General features: G+C 53.1%; 1 protein-coding gene across 1 annotated transcript; it reads right to left on the bottom strand.

Moving 5' to 3' along the window:
- Nucleotides 1–2513: 2513 nt before the first annotated feature.
- On the bottom strand, nt 2514–15252 carry PRRX2 (paired related homeobox 2). The gene is made up of 4 exons (XM_017848366.1): nt 15156–15252; nt 5561–5748; nt 4397–4575; nt 2514–2970 (listed from the first exon to the last, which is right to left on the bottom strand). The coding sequence occupies exons 1-4, from the start codon at nt 15250–15252 to the stop codon at nt 2835–2837; spliced, it is 600 nt and encodes a 199-aa protein (XP_017703855.1). The 3' UTR covers nt 2514–2834.
- Nucleotides 15253–24555: the final 9303 nt, after the last annotated feature.

The following is a 24555-nucleotide window of genomic DNA, read 5'->3' as shown; positions in this document are numbered from 1 at the left end:
ACAGACGTGAGCCAACATGCCCGGTCCCCAAACTGGCTTTGAAGGCTCCCAGTCTCCCCAGCCCATCACCAAGTCACCAATTCCTGTTTTTTGTTTTTGTTTTTGTTTTTTTGCTGCATCTGGAACATCTCCCAGGTTCACCAACTCTGTCCCCATCTGGCTCAGGCCACAGCCCCTCCCACCTGGACACCTGCCCTGGCCTCCTCAAGGGGCTCTCTCCTTCACTCTCAGCCCGCAGTCCCTCTTCCACATGGAGGCTCAGGGCACGGTCCTCCACCAAGCAAATCCCCTCCATGGCTCCCCACAGACAGGGTGACATCCAAACATCTAGTCCCGGCCACACAGACCTCGTTTGAGCCAGCTCCTGTTCCCCTGTTCCTTTCCACCTTCGCCCGGCACCAGGAGATCCAGCCGGGGAACAGCTCTCACTTGTCCAAAGAGACAGCTTCTGGCCTGCCCCAGGGCTACACTCACACAGTCCCCTCAGCCAGAAACAGAAACACTGTTGCCCCTCCCCCTCTGTCTGTTGAACTCTTCATCCTCCCAGGCACACCTCCTCCAGGAAGCCTGCCCAGATGCCTTCAACAAGGTTTGGGGCCCCCTTTCTGTCCTCCCTGGGCCCCTGCAGCATCCCCTCATAGCCTTAGTGGTGCTGTAATTATTCCTTTGCCTTTGCTTACTCGTAGCATGATGCAGCCTCTGTGGCCAGGAACCTTGTGTTTCATAATATTTTTTCAGTGCAAGAATGGCAAATGGAAGTCCAGAAAGCACTTACCTGAGGCAGAGGTCAAACTGAGTCAGAAAACACAAATCTGACTCCCCCTCCTCTCCCAGTCCAGGTCACAGGCCTGGCCCTCACAGTCGGGTGGGCCTGAGCAGCTGAAGACCTCAGTAGAATCCCCCTCCCCTCCACCCCAGCCCTCACTGGTGCCCCAGGCTCTCCTGCTGGTCAGAGTCCCTGATGCGGCCAGGGAGGAAGCCGTCCAGCCACCAAAGAAGAGAAGTTACACAGCGACCGGGCAGTCACTCTTCCCCAGGTGTCTGCACATCTGAAGGGGCCAGGTCCTGTGGTGGAAATCCGGATGGAGTACAGGGAAGAGTATTCAGGCGTGTACTGGGGGCAGGTGGGAGACGGTCCTCACTTTACTCACAAGCGTAGCTGCTGTACCTTCTAACTAAAGTGGGGGCCAGGCATGGTGACTCACACCTATAATCCCAGCACTTTGGGAGGCTGAGGTGGGTGGATCAGGATCACCTGAGGTCAGGAGTTCGAAACCAGCCTGGCCAACATGGTGAAATCCTATCTCTACTAAAAATACAAAAAAATTAGCTGGGTGTAGTGGCTGATGCCTGTAATCCCAGCTATTTGGGAGGCTGAGGCAGAAGAATCGCTTGAACCCCTGGAGGTGGAGGTTGCAGTGAGCTGAGCTCACGCCTGGGCAACAGAGCAACGCTCTGTCTCAAAAAAAAAAAAAAAAGATAAATAAATAAATAAAGGTGTGCCCGTGCGGGCTACTCATGTGTGGAGCCCCATGGCTGGTGCTTTAGGGGCACGGCGAAGCTGCGTGGGCAGGGCGGGATATGGGAGAATCAGCCCAGCTCATTGACTCCATTGAGATTCCTTGCTGTGCCACCTGCCACCCCACCACCCCAAGGGCCAGGGTTCTCACCCACCGCTGCCCAGGGCTGACCGTCTTTGTGCCCTCTGGGATGGGGGAGTGTTGTCCTGCCTCCTGGGGGCTGGACTGGGGTGACTCTGAGCGGAAAGGCTCTCCTGACTTCCCTGGTGGATGTGGGGACAGGTAGAGGGGCTGGCTTCAGACCTTCCCTCACCCTGTTTTCTGCAGACCCCTCGTAAGTGGTGTCATTGGCTGGTGGCACCCCCAGTTACTGGCTGCAAATGGGTGGGTTGAGGGACTTGGATCTTCTGCTGGCCTCAACTGTCATGGAGTACACCACTGTCCTGGGAGCCTGGCTGGGACCTGCAGTCTGCACCTCAGTTTTCCGGGCCATTTCCCCAGCCCCTCCGTGGTCAAATGATCAGAGATCCCACGTCTTCTGTGTGCCCAGAAGCAAGGGACTGAATGTCCTTGCATCTGTCCCACATACCGTCTGGCCAGTCTAGGAATCCATGATCACCGATCCTGCCCCGCAATAGGATGGGGAGACGCTCCCTGCCCAGGGTCACATAGCAAGGCTCTGCCCAAACATCTGGGTGTCCCCTTGGGCCTCAAGGTGGGAGATGGGGTCTAAAGTGGGTTTCTGTCCTCCTCTCCCAACCCGCACCCCCCAGCCCCACTTCTGGGGCTCTGCAGGGTGACCGAGGACTTTGTTCCCGGGAACAGTACAGATATGAGGGCAGTAGGCCTCCCATGGCTGCTGGTCTCAGCCAGGCCAGGGCAGTCCCCATGCCTGCTGCAGGGGGCCCAGGAAGGCCATCCAGCCCTGTGGGGTCCCAGCTGTCATCTCAGTCACCAACATTGTTTGCAGCCCTTACCCACCTTCCTGCAACCTTTTGGGTCTTAAAAAATGGTTTTATTTCTTAAAGACAAAAGCTTTTTGGTTTTAATACACAAACTAAATGAGGTCCTTGGCAGGCTCTTCCACCTTCCGGCCCAACCCCTCCAAGGGTTGTCGGCTGCAGTCTCTGGCGGCCGAGGACAGAAGAGCTGGGCCCGGCTGCGGGGGCCTCAACAGCCTCGTGGGCTCGGGAGTCCAGGCTGGAGAGACGGGCCAGGAGAGCCCATCCAGGAGAAGGTCACTTCCTGGACGTCTGCCCCCTTTTCTGTTGCTGTCCACCCAGGGAGGTGGCTGGGTCCTGGTGGGACTGGACATCAGTTCACCGTAGGCACCTGGCTGTGGTGCAGGCTGAACTCCTTGGCCTTGAGACGGAGGCTGGCGATGCTGTTGGCCATGTTGACCCCCGGGGTTGCGGGGCCTGAGCTCCCAGGGCTGTAGGGTGGCACTGTGCTGGGGGTGACATGAGACACAGGACACATGGGTGCGGGTGGCTTCTGGGTGTCAGTGCGCGACCCCAGCCTCTGGTCCTGCCACCCCCCTCCTTAGCTTGCTCTCCTGGGCAGACTTCACCCAGGATTGGGGGGGGTTTGGAGCTGCAGGGTTTGGGCAGGAGTCAGAAGTCCGCCCAGCTTGGTGCTGGGACACAGGAGTCTCCCTGTGAACCATGAGCTTCCTGAGGGTGGGGCCTGGGTGGGTCCTGTTGCTCCCCTCCATGAGTACCCTGGGCCTGGCTCACAGCAGGAGGGAGGTAGAATGAACAGGCACCTGAATTTAAGGATGCCCCTTGGGGCCCAGCATGGTAGCTCACGCCTGTAATCCCAACACTTTGGGAGGCCGAAGTGGATGGATCACCTGAGATCAGGAGTTCGAGACCAGCCTGGCCAACATGTTGAAACCCGGTCTCTACTAAAAATACAAACAATTAGCTGGGCGTGGTGATAGGCACTTGTAATCCCAGCTACCCGGGAGGCTGAGGCAGGAGAATTGCTTGAGCCTGGGAGGCGGAGGTTGCAGTGAGCCGAGATTGCACCACTGCACTCCAGCCTGGGTGACAGAGTGAGACTCTGTCTCAAAAATAAATAAATAAATAAATAAATAAATAAATAAATAAATAAGGATGCCCCTTGGTTTTCCTGCCCCATGTAAGGATGAACAGGGAGGGAAGTCAGGAGGGCGGTGAAGGCTAAGATCCCTTAAGCCGACCCACAAAATCCCTGTCCCCCTGCAGGACTATGGCTCCAGCAGAGCCACCCTCACAGCCCAAGGAGCAGATGGTGCTTCTGGAGCCGTGGGGTATGGTGGCCCGACTCTTGAGCACCTCCTGCCCACCTTGTCAGAGTCTTTCCAGCTTTGAGTCAGACAAAACTGCCCCAGAACTTGGCTCTGGGCCCCAGCCATGCCCACGGGCCAGGGAGACCATTTCCTCAGCCCTCCCAGCCTCAGTTTCTCTCCTGGAGGGTGGACACAGGGCACTGGGGCCCCCGTGCCAGCCTAGGAATCTTCCTGCAGGTTTTCTGTTCCCCCAGAGTGATGCCTGTACTTTGCTCCCCCTCCAGATAGGCCTGTTTTCTCCCGGCTCCAGGCACGCATGCTTGCACACTCCTTGGCACACGCAGGCACGTGCATGCACACTCACAGTCATGTGTGGACACATGCACATTGACACACACACGCAAACTTACAACATGCGCGTGCAGGTGCTCGTGAACACCCACTCACGGGCACACTTGCCACACATCACTTGGTGTGTACCCCAGATCCCAGGGGTCGTGGACAACATTCAAGCTCTCTCCAGACCCTCAGAATCCAGGCTGGAAAAGCCTCTCTGGAATTCCCCAGCTGCCCCCTCCCGGCCTAAAGGTGTTCCCGCTCTCACCTGTAGGGGGAGGAGGCTGTCCAGGAGAGATAATCTGGACTCAGGGCAGTGGGCCGGGGAGCCACGGGCTGCTCGATGGCGGCCTCCTGGCTGTAGGACTTGAGCAGCGAGGCGGAGCGGCTGGCCAGCATGGCCCTTTCATTCCTGCGGAACTTGGCGCGGCGGTTCTGAAACCAGACCTGTGGGTGGGAGGGTGAGCAGGGTGCAGCATGGGCAGGGGGGATCCAAGTCCTTTTGGACCTGGGTGTGTGCCTGCTCTGTCACCAGCCCTGGGCTGGCAGCGTCACCTCTCTGAATCTCAGTGTTTTCATCTGTAGAATGGGGATGACAAATGACGCCTGCTGCTGGGTGTGTGTTGGAGAATGAGAACACCAATAAATGAAGGAACGAATGGAGGGGCACTCGGCCACTGGGAGTGAGGTGCTTGCTGAGCCCTCGGCGGGAGAGGTGCTTGCTGAGCACTCGGCTCAGTGCTGGCACAGAGTAAGAACTTGAAACTGGAAAAGGACTTCTTTATCAGAACGCTTTGTGCCAGGCATTGCTCTAAGCACTTTACGAAAACTTATTTTTATTTATTTGTTTATTTATTGAAACAGGGTCTCGCTCTGTCACCCAGGCTGGAGTGCAGTGGCGCAATCTCGGCTTACTGCAACCTCTACCTCCCGAGTTCAAGTGATTCTCCTGCCTCAGCCACCCAAGTAGTTGGGATTACAGGTGCACGCCAGCGCACCCAGATAATTTTTGTACTTTTAGTAGAGATGGGGTTTCATCATGTTGGCCAGGCTAGTCTCAAACTCCTAGCCTCAAGTGATCCACCCGCCTCAGCCTCCCAAAGTGCTGGGATTACAGGCATGAGCCACTGTGCCTGGCTGCTTTATGAAAATTTTAACTCTAATTCTTGAAGGACCCCTATAGCAAAGACCTACGTGATCCTTATTTTCCAGGGAGGCAGGAGCCTGCAGCACAGAGAGCTTAAGTTACTTGCTCAAGGTCACACAGCCAATAAGTGACAGGGCGGGGATTTGAACCCCCATCCTCCTGGCCTCAGATGCTCCTGCTCTTAAACACCCCTCCTGGGCAATTGTGTAATCCTGGGAGAACAGTGTCTGTGCGCTCCCAGGCGCACGCTCCTACGGGAGGCCCTTCCCGGGACTGAGCGCTCACCTGGACACGCGCCTCGCTGAGGTTGACGCGCCGGGCAAGCTCCTCGCGCACAAAGGCGTCGGGGTAGTGCGTGCGCTCGAACACGCGCTCCAGCGCCTGCAGTTGGCTGCTGTTGAACGTGGTACGGTTCCGCCGCTGCTTCTTCTTCCGCTTGGCGGCGCTACCGCGCCCCGGGCTGGGACACTCACCTGTGGAGGTGGGGCGGGGGAGGATGGTCAGCAGGGTGGCCAGTGGCTACCTCACGGTTCAGCCCCCAACTCCGCAGTTTGCTCTGAGTGCTTTAGTGCCTTCCTCTGAAGAGGGATGGTCCAGCCCCGCAGCCCGGAATGCATCCCTTTAATTCACTCCCTCATTCCTTCCGGCATCCACCCATCCATTCACTCTTCAACACATACTTACTGAGCACCTACTATGTGGCAGGCCCAGTGCCAGACTCCGGGGAGATAATGGTGAACAAAAGCAGCCACACCCCTGCCCTGTGGAAACCCCAGTCTGAGCCAATTGAGATGGGACCACGGCAAGAGCCCTGGGGACAGGTGTCCCCTCCACCAGGGACAAGTGACCTGCTCAAGGAGGGCCCAGGAAACACCTGACTGTCCTCAGCACCCGGCCCAGGCTGTGGGGCATGGCACATTCTGCATGGACACCTGTTGCTGACGTGTAATAATAATAGTATGTCATAAAGAGCAGTGGGAGTCAAGGCTCAGGACCCACAGATTCTAGGAAGCTCCCAGGAGCCCTAAAGATAGGTGTCGCGATCCTCATCTCTCCTAAGGAGGAAGAGTCAGAGAGGTTATGGTCTCGGGCCCAAGCCCAAGGGCCCAGTGGAGTCATTGTTGGGGGAGGGTTCTGAATCCACCAATCGGGTACCAGAGTCCTCATCCTCTCCTATTTAGCCAATCTGGCAGCTGTTGAGAGCAGCCTTCCTTTCCAGAGGGCCTACTAAGCCAGAGCTGTGCTGGGGCTGGGGAGAGACGAACCAGACGGATTCATCAGCAGGAGAGGCAGGCCCCGAATAAGCTTTGGTGGGGCCGTGAAGTGGGTCAGGGGCAGGTGTGGGCCAGGGCATGGGAGGATGCTCAGCTCTGGTGGGGATGAGGAGCTGGCCGCGAGGCCCCTCAGGAGAGGTGCAGCTTGCAGAGGGTTTGAAGGATCCCCAAGAGTTCTCCCATCCGCCAGAGAGTGAGGGAGGGTGTCCAGCCAAGGCCCAGCAGGGGTGGTGGAAGATCCCAGCAGCAGACCTGACCGAGGGTGGCACTGGCCTGTGGTACAGAACTAGCAGTTCTGGTAAGGAGGGTCCAGCAGAACCCTGGGGAGGTCCTGGGGTGGCAACCTCTGGGACCAGCCTGTACCTGGGGGGATGGGGTGGGGCATCCAGCTACCGTTTCCGCATTTAAACTTTATCCAGGGACCAAACCTCTGACCTTTCATCCTCTAGGGCCCAGCCCACTGGCCACTCCTCCAGGGCGCCCTCTCGATCCTGAGTCCACGTGGAACCCCCTTCCCTCCAGCACTTAGAATCAACCAATGCTGCCCGTTCAGCACCTCCCTGTGTATCTGATTTTCTCATTAAAAATGTCTATTTTAATAACCAGGTAACCACACTGGTTGTCACAGTAACAGATTCAAACAACACAGATGGGTATAAAGTAAAACAAAATACTTTCCCCTCCCCTATCCCACTCCCCACATTTTCTTTCTTTTTTATTTTTCAATTTATTTTTTGTTTTTTTGAGGTGGAGTCTTGTTCTGTCCTCCAGACCAGAGTACAGTGGCACGATCTTGGCTCACTGCAAACTCTGCCTCCGGGGTTCAGGTGATTCTCATGCCTCAGCCTCTCGAGTAGCTGGTATTACAGGCGCCCACCACCATACCTGGCTAATTTGTGTATTTTTAGTGGAAACAGAGTTTCACTATGTTGGCCAGGCTGGTCTCGAACTCTTGACCTCAAGCGATCTACCCGCCTCGGCCTCCCAAAGTGCTGGGATTACAGGTGTGAGCCACCATGCCCGGCCCCACTGCCCACATTTTCTAAGATTACAAATACAAGTTTAAAAAATGGCCAGGCGTGGTGGCTTACACCTGTAATCCCATCACTTTGGGACGCTGAGGCAGGTGGATCACTTGAAGCCAGGATTTTGAGACCAGCCTGGCCAACATAGTGAAACCCTATCTCTACTGAAAAAAAAAAAGAAAAAAAGAAAAGAAATTAGCCAGGCATGGTCGCAAGTGTCTGAAATCCCAGCTACTCCAGAGGCTGAGGCACAAGAATCACTTAAATGCAGGAGGCGGAGGTTGCAGTGAGCCGAGATTACGCCACTGCACTCCAGCCTGGGTGACACAGCAATATTCTGTCTCAAAAATAAATCAATAGAAGTTTAAAATAAAATAAAAAAATTGACAAGCACACACTGGGGCTTCAACTTGCCTCCTTTTTTTTTTTTTTTTCTTTGAGACGGAGTCTCGCTCTGTCACTCAGGCTGGAGTGCAGTGGCCGGATCTCTGCTCACTACAAGCTCTGCCTCCCGGGTTTATGTCATTCTCCTGCCTCAGCCTCCCGAGTAGCTGGGACTAAAGGCGCCTGCCACCTCACCCAGCTAGTTTTTTTTTTTGGTATTTTTTAGTAGAGACGGGGTTTCACCACTTTAGCCAGGATGGTCTCGATCTCCTGACCTCGTGATCCGCCCGTCTCGGCCTCCCAAAGTGCTGGGATTACAGACTTGAGCCACCACACCCGGCCACCTCTTTTTATTTAATAATATTCTGGATACTCTTCCATCTCAGTGAAACAAACCTAACCATCTTTATTGTGATTGTTTTTCCAAAATGTATTTTCCCTCTTGTTCCCTCTCCCCTACCTTCAGGAACCATTTTAAGAGTGAGTTTTTCCTTTATCCCTCCAGCATTGCTTTTTGCAAATATAACAAAATATGTGTAATATTTTCTCCCTTTCTTCTATCAAAAGAAAGCATAGCAGCCGGGCATGGTGGCTCATGCCTGTAATCCCAGCATTTTGGGAGGCCGAGGCAGGTGGATCACCTGAGGTCAGGAGTTCAAGACCAGCTCGGGCAACACGGCAAAACCCCATTTCTACTAAAAATACAAAAATTAGCCAAGTGTGGTGGCATATGTCTGCAATCCCAGCTACTTGGGAGGCTGAGGCAGAAGACTCACTTGAACCTGGGGGTTGTAAGTTGCTGTGAACCAATATCATACCACTGCACTCCAGCCTGGGCAACAGAGTGGGACTCTGTCAAGAAAAGGAAAGAAAGAAAGAGAGAGAGAGAAAGGAAGGAAGGAGAGAGAGAGAGAGAAAGAAAATAGCATGTACTGTTCACTTTTCGCCTCACCTAAAGATATTTCCCAGGGATTCTACCATTCAGCACACCGGAGCTCTCCATGTTCCTTTTCACAGCTGCATAGCAGTCTGCTGTGCGATTCTGCTGTTTATTCAACCAGAGCCCTATTGATGGGCATTTGGAGGGTTTCCAATCTCTTGGAACTAGAAGAATGCCACAGTGCATAACCTCATGCAAATATGGTTTTCTATTTTTGCCAGTGCATATTTAGGACAGATTCCTAGAAGTGGAATTTCTGGGCCAATGAGTGAATGCCAGATGTGGCCAAACTCCCCCGTATGTCTGGTCTTATTTTGCGTTCCTACGGCCAGGTTTGGGGCGACGTGTTTTGCCTACAGTTTAGCCAACAGAAGAGCTTTGCATTTTAGTCCATACCTTGTATTTTTGTTTCCCCAGTTACATGTTTCCATGTTACACCCGATGTTCTTTGCACAGTACTAGGCATTTGTTCAGTGAACTGTTACTGAGCTTCTGGAACATGCCAAGCCCAGTGATGGCTACTGCTTAATATCTGCTTTTAATCAGTTCCCAGGTTAGGGGGGTTTACTGACTCTTGAGCAACCAACTGATTTGATGTAAGGTTAAATTGTTCCATGAGACTGTAAATGAGTCTGTGTGTGTGTGTGTGTGTGTGTAGAGTTGTCAGACAGGAATCAAGGAGGTGTCTGGGAGAAAGATGACCCTGAAGCAGCGTTTGGAACACTGCTTCTCAACCAAGGGCTATTTTTCCCCATGAGACATTTATGATCGTTAGGACTGGGGAAGGGGTGCTACTAGGATCTAATGGTAAAGAGGCCAGGAACACTGCTAAATATTTTATTTTTTGAGACAGGGTCTCCCTCCATCGCCCAAACTGGAGTGCGGTGGTGCAATAGTAACACACTGCAGCCTCGACCTTCTGGGCTCAAGCAATTCCCCCACCTCAGCCTCCCAAGTAGCTGGGACTACAGGTGCCTGCCACCATGCCCAGCTAATTTTTCTTTTAATATAGAGATGAGGTCTTACTATGTTGCCAAGGCTGGTCTTAAACTCCTGACCACAATCCTCCTGCCTCAGCCTCCCAAAGTACTGGGATTACAGGCGTGAGCCACCACGCTTGGCCTTGCTAAATACCTTTCAATACAGGCTCCCATGTCAATGAATTATTTTGTCCAAAATGTCAATAGTACTGAGGATGAGAAACCCTGGTTTAGAGGGATGACTAGGAGGTTATGTTCAGCAGTTTCCCCCTTTGGGAAATACTTGCAAACACACGGGACCAGGTGGGGGCTGGGGGGCAGTGGTGAGGGAGCACGCGGTGGCCCTGCGCGAGCTGTTCTCATTGCCAGGACCGCTTCACTCTTCACTCCTCAAGCAAAGGTGAGGATGGATGAGAATGTCTGCTGCCTGTGGATGTCTTTCCACCCCCACCGCCTCGATGAGGAAGAAACTTTAAACCGAAACAAGAGCTCTTGCGCTGAAAACTGGGTGGTGATCAATAGCCTGAAAGCAGGGATGGAAGCTTCTGGAAAGCCCGTCATTGCAGGGGTGATTTCCACCCCCTTTCAGGCAATTCCTCTTGGGCACACACCCAACACAGGAGGCATTTCAGCCAAAAAAGGAGACATTTTCGGGAAGTTTCTGAGCAATTCAAACCTGGGGGTGTTTAAATGAAAACCATTTTGCAGCCTTTGCCTCGCCCAGCGAGCGCCTGAAGAAACAGCTCCACTTTCACACCAGTTAAGCTGTGTGGCGACGTGGAGCCAAAACCCTCACGCAAAGGCATTTACCCCCACCCCAGCCAGCCCCAGACCGCCCCCAACACCGGCTGGCGTCCCCACTGCTTCCCAAGTCAGCTCTGCCCAGGGTCGTGCCAAGGCAGCTGTGATGTGATGCGCTCAGCCAGAGCCAGTTGGGCCAGGAGTGGTGCCAAGTGCTCCACGTGTGGCCACCCACCATCCCCCTGCATCCACCCTAGGAGGCACTGTGCCATTTTATTTTATTACTTTTTTAAATTTTATTTTTGAGACAGAGTATCTCTCTGTCCCCCAGGCTAGAGTGCAGTGGCGTAATCTTGGCTCACTGCAACCTCTGCCTCCTGGGTTGAAGCAATTCTCCTACCTCAGCCTCCCGAGCAGCTGGGATTATAGACTGGAGTGCAGTAGCACGATCTCGGCTCACTGCAACTTCCGGCTCCTGGGTTCAAGCGATTCTCCTACCTCAGCCTCCCGAGTAGCTGTGAGTACAGGCGTCCGCCACATGCCTGGCTACTTTTTTTGTATTTTTAGTAGAGATGCGGTTTCACCATGTTGGCCAGGCGGGTCTCGAAATCCTGACCTCAGGTGATCCACCGGCCTTGGCCTCCCAAAGCACTAGGGTTATAGGCGTGAGCGACCAACTGCATCATTTTACACACAGGGAAACTGAAGCTGGGAGAGTGTCTTGCCCAAAGTCATACATCTGGGATTGAAATCAATGTCTGTTGGCCATGCACAGTGGTGGGGACCTGTAATTCCAGCTACTTAGGAGGCCGAGGCAGGAGAATCACTTGAACCCAGGAGGCAGAGGTTGCAGTGAGCTGAGATCATGCCACTGCACTCCAGTCTGGGCAACAAGAGTGACATTCCGTCTAAAAAAGAAGAAATCAGTGTCTGCTAGGAGGCTTGGTGAAGCCAAGGCTGCGAACCCCTCTTCACAGGGTTTCCTCCCTCTTCTACCTCGCTCCCAGGCCCCGCAGCGTAGGGGGCCTGTCACACGCTTGGTCCCAGCTCTCTGAACCCATGGGTGGGTGGGGTCAGGAGATGCCACGGTGGGAGGCCTCCAGCCTCCCGTCACCCCTTCCATCTAAAGGAAGCCCTCACCCCTGGGAGGGTGTGGGAAGCAGCTTGCTGAAGGACACACCAAGCTGCTGTGAGGAGTTGAGTGCAGCTCAGTGCCAAGGACATAGTAATTGCTCAATAAATGTTCACTCCCCTTAACATGATTGCTTTTGTGCAGCCAGCTTTGTATGAGAAGACAAGGACCTTTCTCCCAGCCTACAGCAGAAAGATGGGGCTGCACCCTGCCGTGGGCTGAGGCTGGGAAGGAACGCTGACGGGGAGAAGGACCCAGGCAGCACCTCCCCGGGGACCAGAACTCGAACCCACAGCTCTGGACTTAGCCGGGGGCTCTGGCGCTAGCCTCCGCCTCCGAGCGGATGTGCCGGATATGTCGCCCTAAGTTCCTGAACCACCTCCTGAGAAATGCATTGTGGTGGGCGTCTGTGTGCCTCTGGGGACTCCGGGCTTGGGCTTAAAGCATTTAGGAAATAAAGAAAATAAATACTCTCGAAGCCTCAGGCCATTGGCGCCGGGTCCCTGCCTTTTCACAGGGCCCCTCTCCTCCGGCCAGCAAGTCCTGGGTCTGCACTCTCCAAGGAGGGCTGTGCCCAGAGTTTCTTTGTGTTCAGGAAAAGTTCTGCTTTTCCCTGAGACTGAAACAAAGCATGAAACCGCTTCCCTTTGACCAGGCTGTTGAGCTGCTTTTGTGGAGGCCTGGATCCCGGAGAAGAGAAACGAGCTCAGATGGGGGAGGCCTGCCTCGCGCTCTCTCCTCCTTAAAACCAAAACGACATCGTCCCCGATTACATTACAATGAAAAAATGACTGGTGCACAGTTTTCTGCCATTAAATTATTTCACACGTACCATTTATTTGGCTGACTGGGGCTAAAGACATTTAAAACTCTGCTCTCAGCCAAATGACCAAGTGTTCCCACCGCCCTCCCCTGTGCCCTGGTTTTTCTTATTCCGTGTAATTTAAGGGTCTAAATAGTCTGGAGGGAATTAACTGCAAATTCTTCCTAAGACAAATAAACTCAGCCTCTTCGTTCCTGCCTTTCTCAAGCTGTTGAGAGACACACTCTGTTTGTTTTTGCTTCAAATAGTCAGTTTGCGCCTGACCCCAGGGCTGAGGTGAGCTCCAACCCAAATAAATAACTTTTATTAATTAGCATTTATTCTGACCAAATAAGCAGCCCTCCCCACCACCCCCAACGTGATCTCTGCCAACAGGATCGCAAAACAAACAACGGGTCCCTGGGACCTCGATGTGGATTTAACAAATTAACACTGGGCCTTCTCAGAGGAGCCTCAGAGCTGGAGAAATATTTACAGCTTGGAAACGTCTTAGGCAGGAAGTGGAGGTGGGGTAGGGTGGAGAGGCCGGGAGGCTTGTTTCCCCCTGGGATTTCTTGGTAGAGATTTGGGTTCCTTTGAAGGGCCCCTGGGAGAAGGGCTCAGGCAGGAACTCTCTGAAACCACATCCTTAGCCACTGCCTGGCAGCATCAGCAAGGACACAAGTGGCCCTGAGGGAGGCTTGAGGGACGATTCTTACCTCTCCCAGTAAGGAATGGAAGGCAGTACTGCCTAGTGGTTAAGGAGGTGGCCGGTCTGGGTCTGGCTCTCAGGCAGGTTCCCTTCAGGGAAGGGAGCACTCACCCCAGGCGGAGTGCCGGGGGTGAACCTTGAACCGCTCCCAGCCTCAAGAATCTCGCCTGAGGCCGGCACGGTGGCTCACGCCTGTAATTCCAGCACTTTGGGAGGCCGAGGCAGGCGGATTGCCTGAGGTTAGGAGTTTGAAACCAGCCTGGCCAACATGGTGAGACCCTGTCTCTACTAAAAGTACAAAAAATTTAGCCGGGTGTGGTGGTGTGTGCCAGCTACTCGGGAGGCTGGGGCATGAGAATTCCTTTAACCCGGGAGGCGGAGGTTGCAGTGAGCCAAGATCTTGTCACTGCACTCCAGCCTGGGCAACGAATCAAGACTGTCTCCAAAAAAAAAAAAAAGAAAAGAAAAAAAAAAGGGAGACAGAATCTCACCTGAAAAATGGGAATAACAGGAGCTACCTCATTTAACCCTCAAAACAATCCGACACAGTTGGTCCCTAGTTCAATTTTACGTAGGAGGCACAGAGAGTTAAATGATATGCTGATGCCACATGGCCAGGAAAGGCCAGAGCTGGGATTGAAACTCAGAGACCAGCACATAGTCCGGCGTCTTAGCCACTTCCCTACACTGCTGTCTGAGTCACCTCGGCATGGACAGCCAGCCCCAAGAGTCCCCCTGCCCAAGATCCTCACGGTGCTGGGATTCTGGAGGGGTCTCCCTGGTGGCTTAAGGGTATATGGAACAACCAAAAGGAAGGAGGCTGAAGGCAACAGAAACATTCTTGGGGCTGCAGCACACGGCTTCAGGCATGCAGGCAGCAGGGCAGCGAGGATTAGAGACACATGCAGGCCTAGCCCCAAGTCCTTTGAGGGTGGGCCACAGTCAGGCTGGGCAGAGAGGGCTCAACAACATTTGAAGACAGAAAAGAAGGAAGAGAAGAAGGGAGGATAGAGAAGAAACATGGTCCCTGGGGCCTTATGGAGAAGGATGCTGGGGCTGCTAGGCTATTCCAATCCCAGGAGTACAGCCCTGCCCCAGCCAGCACCCCGACCAAGGGGCCCAAGAGCTGACTTTCATTTTTTTTGTTTTGTTTTTTGAGATGGAGTGTCGCTCTGTTGCCAGGCTGGAGTGCAGTGGCGCAATCTCTGCTCACTGCAACCTCCCAGGTTCAAGCGATTCTCCTGCCTCAGCTCTCGAGTAGTTGGGACTACAGGTGTCCACCACCATGCTCAGCTAACTGTTTGTATTTTTAGTAGAGATGGGGTTTCACCACGTTGGCCAGGATTGTCTCGTTCTCTTGACCTTGTGGTCCACCCACCTCGGTTTCCCAAAGTGCTGGGATTACAAGTGTGAGCCACTGCACCCGGCCAAGCTGGCTTTCAATCAGGCCAAGCTGGCCTCAGCCCCAGAAATTCAGGGACCAGGGGTAAGGCACAAAGGAGGGTCTCAGGTCCTCTAGTGCGAGTTACAAGGCACAGGTCCATCTTCACCTCAATGGACCATTGCTGGATGGGGCCATCTAGGCCACTCCAGTAGGCAGAGCCAGGGCAGGTGGCCTCAGGGCTGCACAGCCACTGTTCCAGGTCCCTGCCTCTTTGGGGTCACTGCTCGCATCACACACACCACGCCCTCTCACCATAGACCCCTGCCTGAGCTGGCAACGTCTCCTCCCTCTGTTGCTCACTTTCAGGTCTCAGCAGAGATGCTTCCTCCTCCCAGAAGCCATCCTGGACCCACAGCTCCCAGAAAGCCCTGTGCCTCTCCCATTGTAACTCTGTCACACTGTAGGGTAAGTGTGGGGTCATCGGTCCAGTAGGGGCTGGGACTTACTGTTTTCTGTCTCCTTGGAATGCATCACAGGGGCCGGCACAGGGAACCTCTCATCAATCTGCGTTGAGTGTTGAGTGTTGAGTGAAGGAGGAGACATGGGAAGGGCCAGCTGAGCCTGCAGAGCCCGCCCTCCTGTGCAGGGGTCTAGGTTCCTCCCTTGGAGCCATGGAGGCCTGGCGAGGACACGTCCTCCGAGTGAGGAAGGGGCTGGGGGAGGCCAGCCACCACCAGCCACTGCCCTGCCACACTTTTAAGAATGTTTCACCTCATTAATTTTGAACAAAAACCCGTGACGCTGACACATTTTTATAGCTACCAGCCTGGAGAAGGAGAAACACATCCCGGGAAGGAAGGTGATGATGGAAGCCGCAGTGGGGTCCGAGGACAGGTCCCCGGGGGGCCCCATCCTATGACTTCCCCAGGTCTCTGCACAGCACACAAGAGCAAGAGGCATGGGCCACCCCACCTGGGACTGCCATGCTCTGACCTGCTCCCAGCCCTGGGGGCCGGTGGCCAGTGTGGCTGCAAGAATGGTGGCTAGTGTGGCCTCTGCAGGCTCAGAATGACCCTGGAGTTTGGAGGAGTCTAGAGGAGGTTCCCTCATGTCCCCCATAAACCTCAGCAGAGCCTTGCTTGGAGACAGTTGTGCGGTATCTGGGTCTCTCTGGGATCGGGAGCCTCACCCCTAAATCCATGACATGCACACATTTCCATGGGGCCACCAGACCCGCAAGAAACCCTAGTGGAGGGGCCAGTGACCCAGCAGGAGCTGCCCCTGGCAGGGAGCACAAGCATCTTCCCACCTCTGGGCCTTGGTATCTGCTGTTCCCTCTAGCTAAGGCACCCTTCCCCCGTCCCCACTGCACCGGTTAAAGCTAACCCGGCCCTAGATTTCAGCCTACATGCTCTGCCCTGAGAGGCCTTCCCGGCTCCCAGACAAGCGCAGGTCTCCTTGTTACGGACTCCTAGGCCTTCTCCCTCTCCTGCACATCTGTAATTAACTAAAACAGAGAAATGACATGTTTTGGTTATCTGCTTCATGCCTGTCTATCCCACATTTGACTCCAAGATCAAGACGGGTAGCGACTGGGTTTTCCTTGTCAGTGCTGTATCCCCAGGACCAGGCAAGAAGTTTGATTTCAAAAATATTTCTGGCTGGGCGCGGTGGCTCAAGCCTGTAATCCCAGCACTTTGGGAGGCCGAGACGGGCGGATCACGAGGTCAGGAGATCGAGACCATCCTGGCTAACACTGTGAAACCCCGTCTCTACTAAAAAATACAAAAAACTAGCCGGGCGAGGTGGCGGGCCCCTGTAGTCCCAGCTACTCGGGAGGCTGAGGCAGGAGAATGGCGTAAACCCGGGAGGCGGAGCTTGTAGTGAGCTGAGATCCGGCCACTGCACTCCAGCCTGGGCCACAGAGCCAGACTCTGTCACAAAAAAAATAAATAAATAAAAAATATTTCTGAATGAATGACTATGTAAATGACAGAGTGGCTCACTCCAGAAAAGGATCTGAAATCTCAACTTCCAAAGCCAGGTCCCTTTATCTTCAAAAGGGCCAGAGGATGGCTGTTAGATGTGACACCAAAAACACAAGCAACTAAAGCAAAAAAGATAAATGGAACTTCATGAAAGTTAAACAGTTTTGTAACTTTTATAACCATTAAGAAACTGAAAAGACAGCCCACAGAATAGAAAGGTTATTTACACATTACATATTTGGTAAGGGACTTACGTTTAGAAAATATAAAGAACGCTTACAGCTCAATAAAAAGACAAATAATCCCATTTTAAAATGAGTGAAGGATTTGAAAAGACATTTCTCTGAAGAAAATACACAAATGGCCAATAGGCACAAAGATGCTCAAGATCATCAGCCAGCAGGGAAGTGCAAATCAAAACCATGATGAGATAGATTTCACACCCACTAGGATGGTTAGAATCAAAAGACAAGACAACAGCCGCACATGGCGGCTCAGGCCTGTAAGCCCAGCACTTTGGGAGGCCGAGGCAGGTGGATTGCTTGAGGTCAGGAGTTCGAGACCAGCCTGACCAACATGGTGAAACTCTGTCTCGACTAAAAATACAAAAATTAGCCAGGCATGGTGGCAGGCTCCTGAAATCCCAGTTACTTGGGAGGCTGAGGCAGGAGAATGGCTTGAACCTGGGAGGAGGAGGTTGCAGTGAGCCGAGATCACACCACTACACTCCAGCCTGGGCAACAGAGCCTCCAGTAGGCAGAGCCAGGGCAGGTGGCCTGATAACACCAAATGTTGGCCAGGAAGTGGAGAAACTGGAACCCTCATACACTGCTGGTGGGAATGCAAGGTACAGCTGCTGTGGAAAACAGTTTGGGAGTTGCTCACAAGGTGAAACACAGATTTACCATCTGACTCAGCAATTCTACTCTTAGGTACAGATGCAGGAGAAATGAAACATTTGTCCACACAAAAACCTGTACACAATGACATGTCCATAGCGGCATTTTTTTTTTTTTTTTTTTTTTTTTGAGACATAGTCTCCCTCTGTCACCCAGGCTGGAGTGCAGTGGCACAATCTCGGCTCACTGCAACGTCCTCCTCCCATGGTCAAGCGATTCTCCTGCCTCAGCTTCCCTGGTAGCTGGGACTACAGGCGCATACCACCGTACCAGGTTAATTTTTGTATTTTTAGTAGAGACGGGGTTTCATCATGTTGACCAGGCTGGTCTTGAACTTCTGACCTCAGGTGACCCACCCGCCTTGGCCTCCCAAAGTACTGGGATTACATGCATGAGCCACCGCGCCTGGCCATAGCGGCATTATTTATTATAGCCAAAAAGTAAGAGCAACCCACATGTCCCTCAACTGGTGAATGAATAAATAAAATGTGGTCCATTCATACAATGGAATAGTATTCAGCATCAAAAATAAAAATAGTATTCAGCAATAAAAATAAATGAAACACTTAGAGAGGGTAACTGTGGATTAACCTTGAAAACATGAGGCTAAATCAAAGAAGCCAGCCAGAAGGGAATATATGGTGCATGATTTCTTTTATTTATTTATTTATTTGAGACAATCTCACTCACTATGTCGCCCAGGCTGGAGTGCAGTGGCGCCATCTCAGCTCACTGCAACCTCTGCCTCCTGGGTTCAAGCCATTCTTCTGCCTCAGCCTCCCCATTAGCTGAGATTACAGGTGCCCGCCACCATGCCTGGTTAATTTTTGCATTTTTAGTAGAGATGAGGTTTCACCATGTTGGCCAGGCTAATCTTGAACTCTTGACCTCAAGTAATCTGCCTGCCTGCGCTTCCCAAAGTGCTGGGATTATAGGCTTGAGCCACCACGCCAAGCCCTAGTGCATGATTTCTTTTATATGAAATGTCCAGAATAGGCAAATCCACAGAGATGGGAAGTAGACTGGCAGTTGCTGGAGCTGGGGGGACAGCAGTGAGGATGCTGGAGAGCAACAGCTAAAGAGTGCAGGGCTTCTTTTGGGGGTGTGAAAATGTTTTAACATCGATTGTGATGGTGGTTGTACAACTGAATATACTAAAAAATCACTGGACTGCACATTTTATCTTTTTAATTAAATTTTACTTTTTGAGAGGGTCTTGCTCTGCATCAGGTTGGAGTGCAGTGTTGCAATCATGGCTCACTGCAGCCTTGAACTCCTAAGCTCAAGTGATCCTACCACCTCAGCCTCCCCAGTAGCTGAAACTACAGGCATGCGCCACCATGCTCAGTTAATTTTTTTTTTTTTTAGATGGAGTTTCGCTCTAAAAAAGCCTGTTGCCCAGGCTGGAGTGCAGTGGCGCGATCTCAGCTCACTGCAACCTCCGCCTCCCAGGTTCAAGCGATTCTCCTGCCTCAGCCTCCCAAGTAGCTGGGATTACAGGCACATGCCACCACACCCGGCTAATTTTTGTATTTTTAGTAGCGACAGGGTTTCACCATGTTGGCCAGGCTGGTCAACTCCTGACCTCAAGTGATCTGCCCACCTCAGCCTCCCAAAGTGCTGGGATTACAGATGTGAGCCACCACATCCGGCCCTGGACTGCGCACTTTAAATGGGTGATTGTATAGTATGTGAAATACACGAAATAAAATCATTCCTAAGAACACACAGAAAAAGGAGGGAGGGTTGAGAGAAGCATTGAGATTGGAGAGAATGGCAAACAAAGGATATCTCCTGAGTCTCTGGGGGTGCCACAGGTAGTGGAGTGACAGGGGGTGAGGAGTGAGGTGGGCTGGGGTGCCAGGGAGGCCCCAAGAGACTAGGGGCCTCTGGGTTAGGGTCTTTGGGGAACCCTCAGTGACAGAGCCAGCAGGAGTGGCTCTTGAACTCCTGACCTCAGGTGATCCACCTGCCTCAGCCTCCCAAAGTGCTGGGATTACAGGCATCAGCCACCGCGCCCAGCCAGGAGTGGCTCTCGCACAGAGTGTCCCCATGTGGCTCTGTCACAGCAGCAGGCTCACGGTAGAGGGGAGGCAGAGTTGGGGGCAGGTGAGGCCAAAAGTTCTTCTGAGCCCAGGAGCCTTGAGAAAAGGGGTCTTCAGGGCCAGGCACAGTGGCTTGCGCTTGTAATCTCAGCATTTTGGGAAGCCGAAGCGGGCAGATCACCTGAGGTCAGAAGTTCAAGACCAGCCTGGCCAACATGGTGAAACCCTGTCTCCACTAAAGATAGCCAGGTGTGGTGGCACCTGCCTGTAATCCCATACTTGGGAAGCTGAGGCAGGAGAATCGCTTGAACCCGGGAGACGGAGGTTGCCATGGGCTGGGATCGAGCCAGTGTACTCCATTTGCCTCCTGTTCACAGGCAATCAAAGGGTCAGGGGGGCTAAGGCCAGATGCAGCCAAGCGACTCTGAGGCCCTGGCTCCCCAGTGTGGCCCTAACAGGAGCCTCCCCTCATATCCCTCAGTCCCTGAGTTTTGGTGCCTAACTACCTCCCTCTGCACTAGGAGCCAGGGGTCCTAAGTCCAGCTCGGTCTCTCCTCTACTCCTGAGACCCCAACACCAAGCTCCAGAGAGTGGGGGCACCTGCTGGAATGGGGTGCGGGGTGGGTGGGAGGCACGGAGTCAACCAGAAGGAAGGGGAGCAGCCCTCTGCTCGCGATTTGGTCTAAGAGAGGGGTTCGTGTCTGTTCTGTCTGGTTTTAATCTAAGGTTGATGGCCAAATGCCAGGTTTATTGTAAAGCCTACATTTTAATAAGGGGCTGGTATCGGGAGGAAAGCTGCCCTCGTTAACTGTTTCCAGACCACGATGAAGTTTTCTGCTTAGGGCCCAAGGTGGGTTTTTCTCTCCCATTTAAGAGCTCCTGGGCCTCCCAAAGCCTGGAGCCAGTTGGGAACCTGGGGTGAGGGTTGAGGCCCGGGCACAAAGACGTTCTGATTTCGTGTGGCTTGGTTTTGCAACAAACCTGCAAACAGCTCTGCGGTCTCAAACTTGTCATTCTTGTCCTCTCAAGGACTCAGGGTCTGAAGGGATCTTAGAGATCATCTGTCAAGGCCCCTCATTTTGCTGATAGGAAAACTGAGGCCTGCAGGAGCAGTGACTTGGCCATGCGCTCACAACAAGGCAGTAGGTCCCCAAGATCTGACAGCTGAGATGTGATGCCTACACATGCCCTTCCTTCCTGCTCCCATCTCTGTTCCCAGGTTTCCTGGGAGGATGCAGGAGAGAATATTCCCGATGTAGCAACTGGGTTACAGGGGCTACCAGCAGCCCACCCAGACAGCAAACTCCTGCCTTCCCTGAGCATCTGAGAATGAGAAAAACTGCCCCATGTGTCCTCAGACAAGAGGTGTCTCCTCTTGCAATCTTGGTTTCACCATTTGTATTAGGACAAAACAGTATCTCTCCCTCCCTCTCAGGTGGCGCAGCGAGGATGGCACGGCCCAGGGCTCTCCCAAGGACATGCTCAACGTGGTGCTCCAGAAATGACAGCTAACCCCACTGTTATTTGTCCCACATGAAGGCTAGGCCTGGCCTGGTGGTTCTTCCCCATTTTAATCATGAATCCCCCTTGAGAACTCTGAGGAACTCTACAAACCCTTCCCTAGAAAAACACAGGCGTGCAGAAAAGTTTGCATGCAATGTTGTGGGGAGAGGTGGTTCACACACTTTGAATCCTGTCCACAGACCCCACCCTAAAGCACCAGCTCCATGGAAGAGTTCTCTCTGCCCTGGAAGAACCTGCCCTTCGGCCCCATCTTGGGGTCCCCTGGCCAGCCCTTCATGGCGAGCAGCCCAGACAAGGGCAGTGCCTGAGAGGCTGACGGGACCTGCTGTGACCCTGGCTCTGGGCAGTGCTGCGCTCCCAGAGAGGCCCAACTTTAAACATCGCTGGAGGTTTCTATGACCCATTTGTGAGTTCCGGGCAGTGCTGGAAAATGTGAGTCTGAGCCTCGCTCGGCGAAGCTCCAAGGGCGTCCTGAGTGTTTCTGCCGCGCCCCTCACCGCAGCGTGGGACTGTGGTGAGGCGAGAAGGGCTTCTTCTTCCACACCCTTAATTTTTTTCTTTTTTGGTTTCCATTTACCCCACTTTATTATGCGCCTGGCACTGGATTATGGAGCCCTGCCTCCTACAATGCGGAGGGCGCTGTTATTAAGCCCTGTTCACAGTCAGGGGCAATGAGATTCAGAGAGGTAAAGTACCGAACCCAGGTCACACTGCCAGTGATCAGGGCGATTTATGTCCAGACTGTCTGTCCTCAAAGTGGCTGGTATCTGGATGAAAGGTGCCCTTGGAAAAGTTAACCATTTCCAGACCAGGCGAAGTTGCTGCTAAGGGTCCCGTGTGGGAGATGAGCTCTTCCCCATTTAAGAGCTCCTGGGCTGCTCAAAGTCTGCAGCCAGGACCTGCAGGGAAGCCAGGGCGAGTGCTGGTGGCCAGGCACAGAGACCGTTCAGACTTCTGTGGCTTAATTGGCCACGCCTCTCTACCTGAACAAGTCGGAATGCTCGGCCCACACCCACCCACCTGGCTCCCCTGCTGTCTCAGCCTCCACCGGGTACCCACCAGCTGCTGTGCCCCACCCAGGACAGCCTCACCAGTGGGGTGCACGTCAGAGTCTGGGCACAGGGCCATCTTCGACATCTCCAACATGTTTCCAATCACATCGTTGCACAACAGCCAACCCTGGCTCTAGAAAATTCTCCATTACAGTGGGTCCTAGTCCATCTCCCTGTGGTCCCCACGATATGCTGTGCTTACACTCTGAGGGGCAGCATACAGGACTCTCTTCCTGAAGACCACCTTGCTAACCTCTGAGGGCAGCTGTTCCGGCGCCTTCAGCCACAGCTCTGGGAGCTGACCTGCCCCCCTTGCCACACTTTGCCACGTGGAGATGTTGGCGCCAGATCTTCCGCATTTCTTAAAGGGGAGTCCACTGACAATTTGCCTGGGAATTCCCCGGGAAATTTGTTAAAGACAGACATTCCCAACCCAAGGGTCCAGCTGGGAATCTGCAGTAGACACTCCCTTACCCGAAAGTTTAGGAACCACAAGCTTCACAGCAGACATCTGGGAATGACATGGCTCAGAATGAAAAGACACCAATCCACACTCTAGCTCTGTACCATCCAACATGGAAGCAACGAGCTGCATGTGGCCATCTCAATGAAATTCTCATGGATTAAAATGAAATAAAAATACAAATTCCATTCCTCAGTTGAACAGGCCACATTTCAAGGGCTTAATATCCACACATGGCCAGCGGCCGCCACATTGGACAGCACAGATAGGAAACATTTCCATCATTGCAGAAAGTTCCAGAAAGTTTTGAGACGGAGTTTCACTCTGTCACCCAGGCTGGAGTGCAGTGGTGCGATCTTGGCTCACGGCAGCCTCTGCCTCCCAGGTTCAAGCGATTCTCCTGCCTCAGCCTCCTGAGTAGCTGGGATTACAGGCGCCTGTCACCAGGCCTGACTAATTTTTTTGTATTTTTAGTACGGATGGGGTTTCACCATGTTGGCCTGGCTGGTCTCGAACTCCTGACCTCAAGTGATCCACCCACCTTGGCCTCCCAAAGTGCTGGAATTACAGGCGTGAGCCACCTCGCCCGGCCTAAGGATATTTCAAAGGAAAAAATCTCCTATAAATCCCACGACACCAGCATATCTGTTTCATTCTTTGCATACTTTTTGTTGCATGTCCACATGTATCTAGCTATCACATGAACCCATTTACAGTGTGCATGAATATTATTTTCTGTTTTGGATGGGGCATGGATTAAGAGCCTAGGATTGTGATCAGACACACCCAGGCATGCTGCATATGGTCGCACAGGTTGTGCACTGCACAACTTCAGGAGTGCCATTCCCACAGACTCCAGTGTGACTGGTGTCCTCTGCAGTTATGCAGTGGACAACCTGCCCAACCATATCCCACTTTCCTGGAAATAGCTGCATTCCAGTTCTGGCTTTCCAGGCCAGTTCTGTAAGCTCTGTGAGGCTCAGGGTCGCCACTATAAGTGGGAACAGCGATACTAAAGTGCTTCGACAACACCTAGCACCCAGTCAGTGGTCAAGTAACATCAGCTATTGCGTTGGTGACTGCCATGACCTCACCATTTTATGGAGCAAAGTCAATGTGACGGTGCAGGTAGAATGCTTCCCGCTGTGAGTGACACACAGTGAACGACGGTCCCTCAAGCCCCATCCTAAACCCTCTGCTCTATTTCCCATCTTCTTCCTCACGTCAGCGTGAGTGGCTGCATCACTTCCCCTAGTGGGGATGCCAAAACGGCCTTACCAGCCCTTCCCCTCTTGTGGGATATTTAGGTCTCTTGCGATTTTCCTCTATTGTAAACACTGTGAAAAACGTCTCATTTATTTGTGCTTCCGCTAGATTTCAAGACCCCAAATACTTCACAGACGTTCTTCTAACAGTGCTCTCCTCTCCAGAAGGAACCTTCTTGCCACCAAGTTGGTCAGAACAGACCAGTCCACAAAAGAATACAAGGTGACACACTGGCTAAGCACTGTGGCTCATGCCTGTAATCCCAGCACTTTGGGAGGCTGAGGCAGGTGGATCGCTTCAGGACAGGAGTTTGGGACCAGCCTGGACAACATGGTAAAACCCCCATCTTTTTACAAAAAAATACAAAATTAGCCAGGCATGGTGGCACGCACCTGTAGTCCCAGCTACTCAGGAGGCTGAAGTGGGAGGATCACTTGAGCCTGGGAGGTGGAGGTCACAGTGAGCCACAATTGTGCCACTGCACTCCAGCCTAGGTGACAGGTTGAGACCCTGTCTCAAAACAACAATACTGGCCAGGTGTAGTGGCTCTGAGATTATGGGAACATAATCTCAATTCTCTGTAATCCCAGAACTTTGGGAGGCTGAGGTAGGCAGATCACTTGAGGTCAGGAGTTCAAGACCAGCCTGGCCAACATGGTGAAACCCCGT

This window comes from Rhinopithecus bieti, unplaced genomic scaffold, assembly GCF_001698545.2.
Source record: "Rhinopithecus bieti isolate Rb0 unplaced genomic scaffold, ASM169854v2 scaffold_29388, whole genome shotgun sequence".
Taxonomy (NCBI): Eukaryota; Metazoa; Chordata; class Mammalia; order Primates; family Cercopithecidae; genus Rhinopithecus; species Rhinopithecus bieti.
This window is presented reverse-complemented; position numbering and strand designations above follow the sequence as displayed.

What these genes read in the sequence shown, in the direction of transcription:
- PRRX2 (XM_017848366.1), bottom strand. Translation starts at nt 15,252, where the DNA reads ATGTCTCCTCCTTCACTCAACACTCAACACTCAACGCAGATTGATGAG. An exon ending in TTCCAAGGAGACAGAAAACA is followed by an intron (nt 5,749 to 15,155) that starts GTAAGTCCCAGC and finishes CCACCTCCACAG; the next exon opens with GTGAGTGTCCCAGCCCGGGG. An exon ending in ACAGCCTCCTCCCCCTACAG is followed by an intron (nt 2,971 to 4,396) that starts GTGAGAGCGGGA and finishes TGTCACCCCCAG; the next exon opens with CACAGTGCCACCCTACAGCC.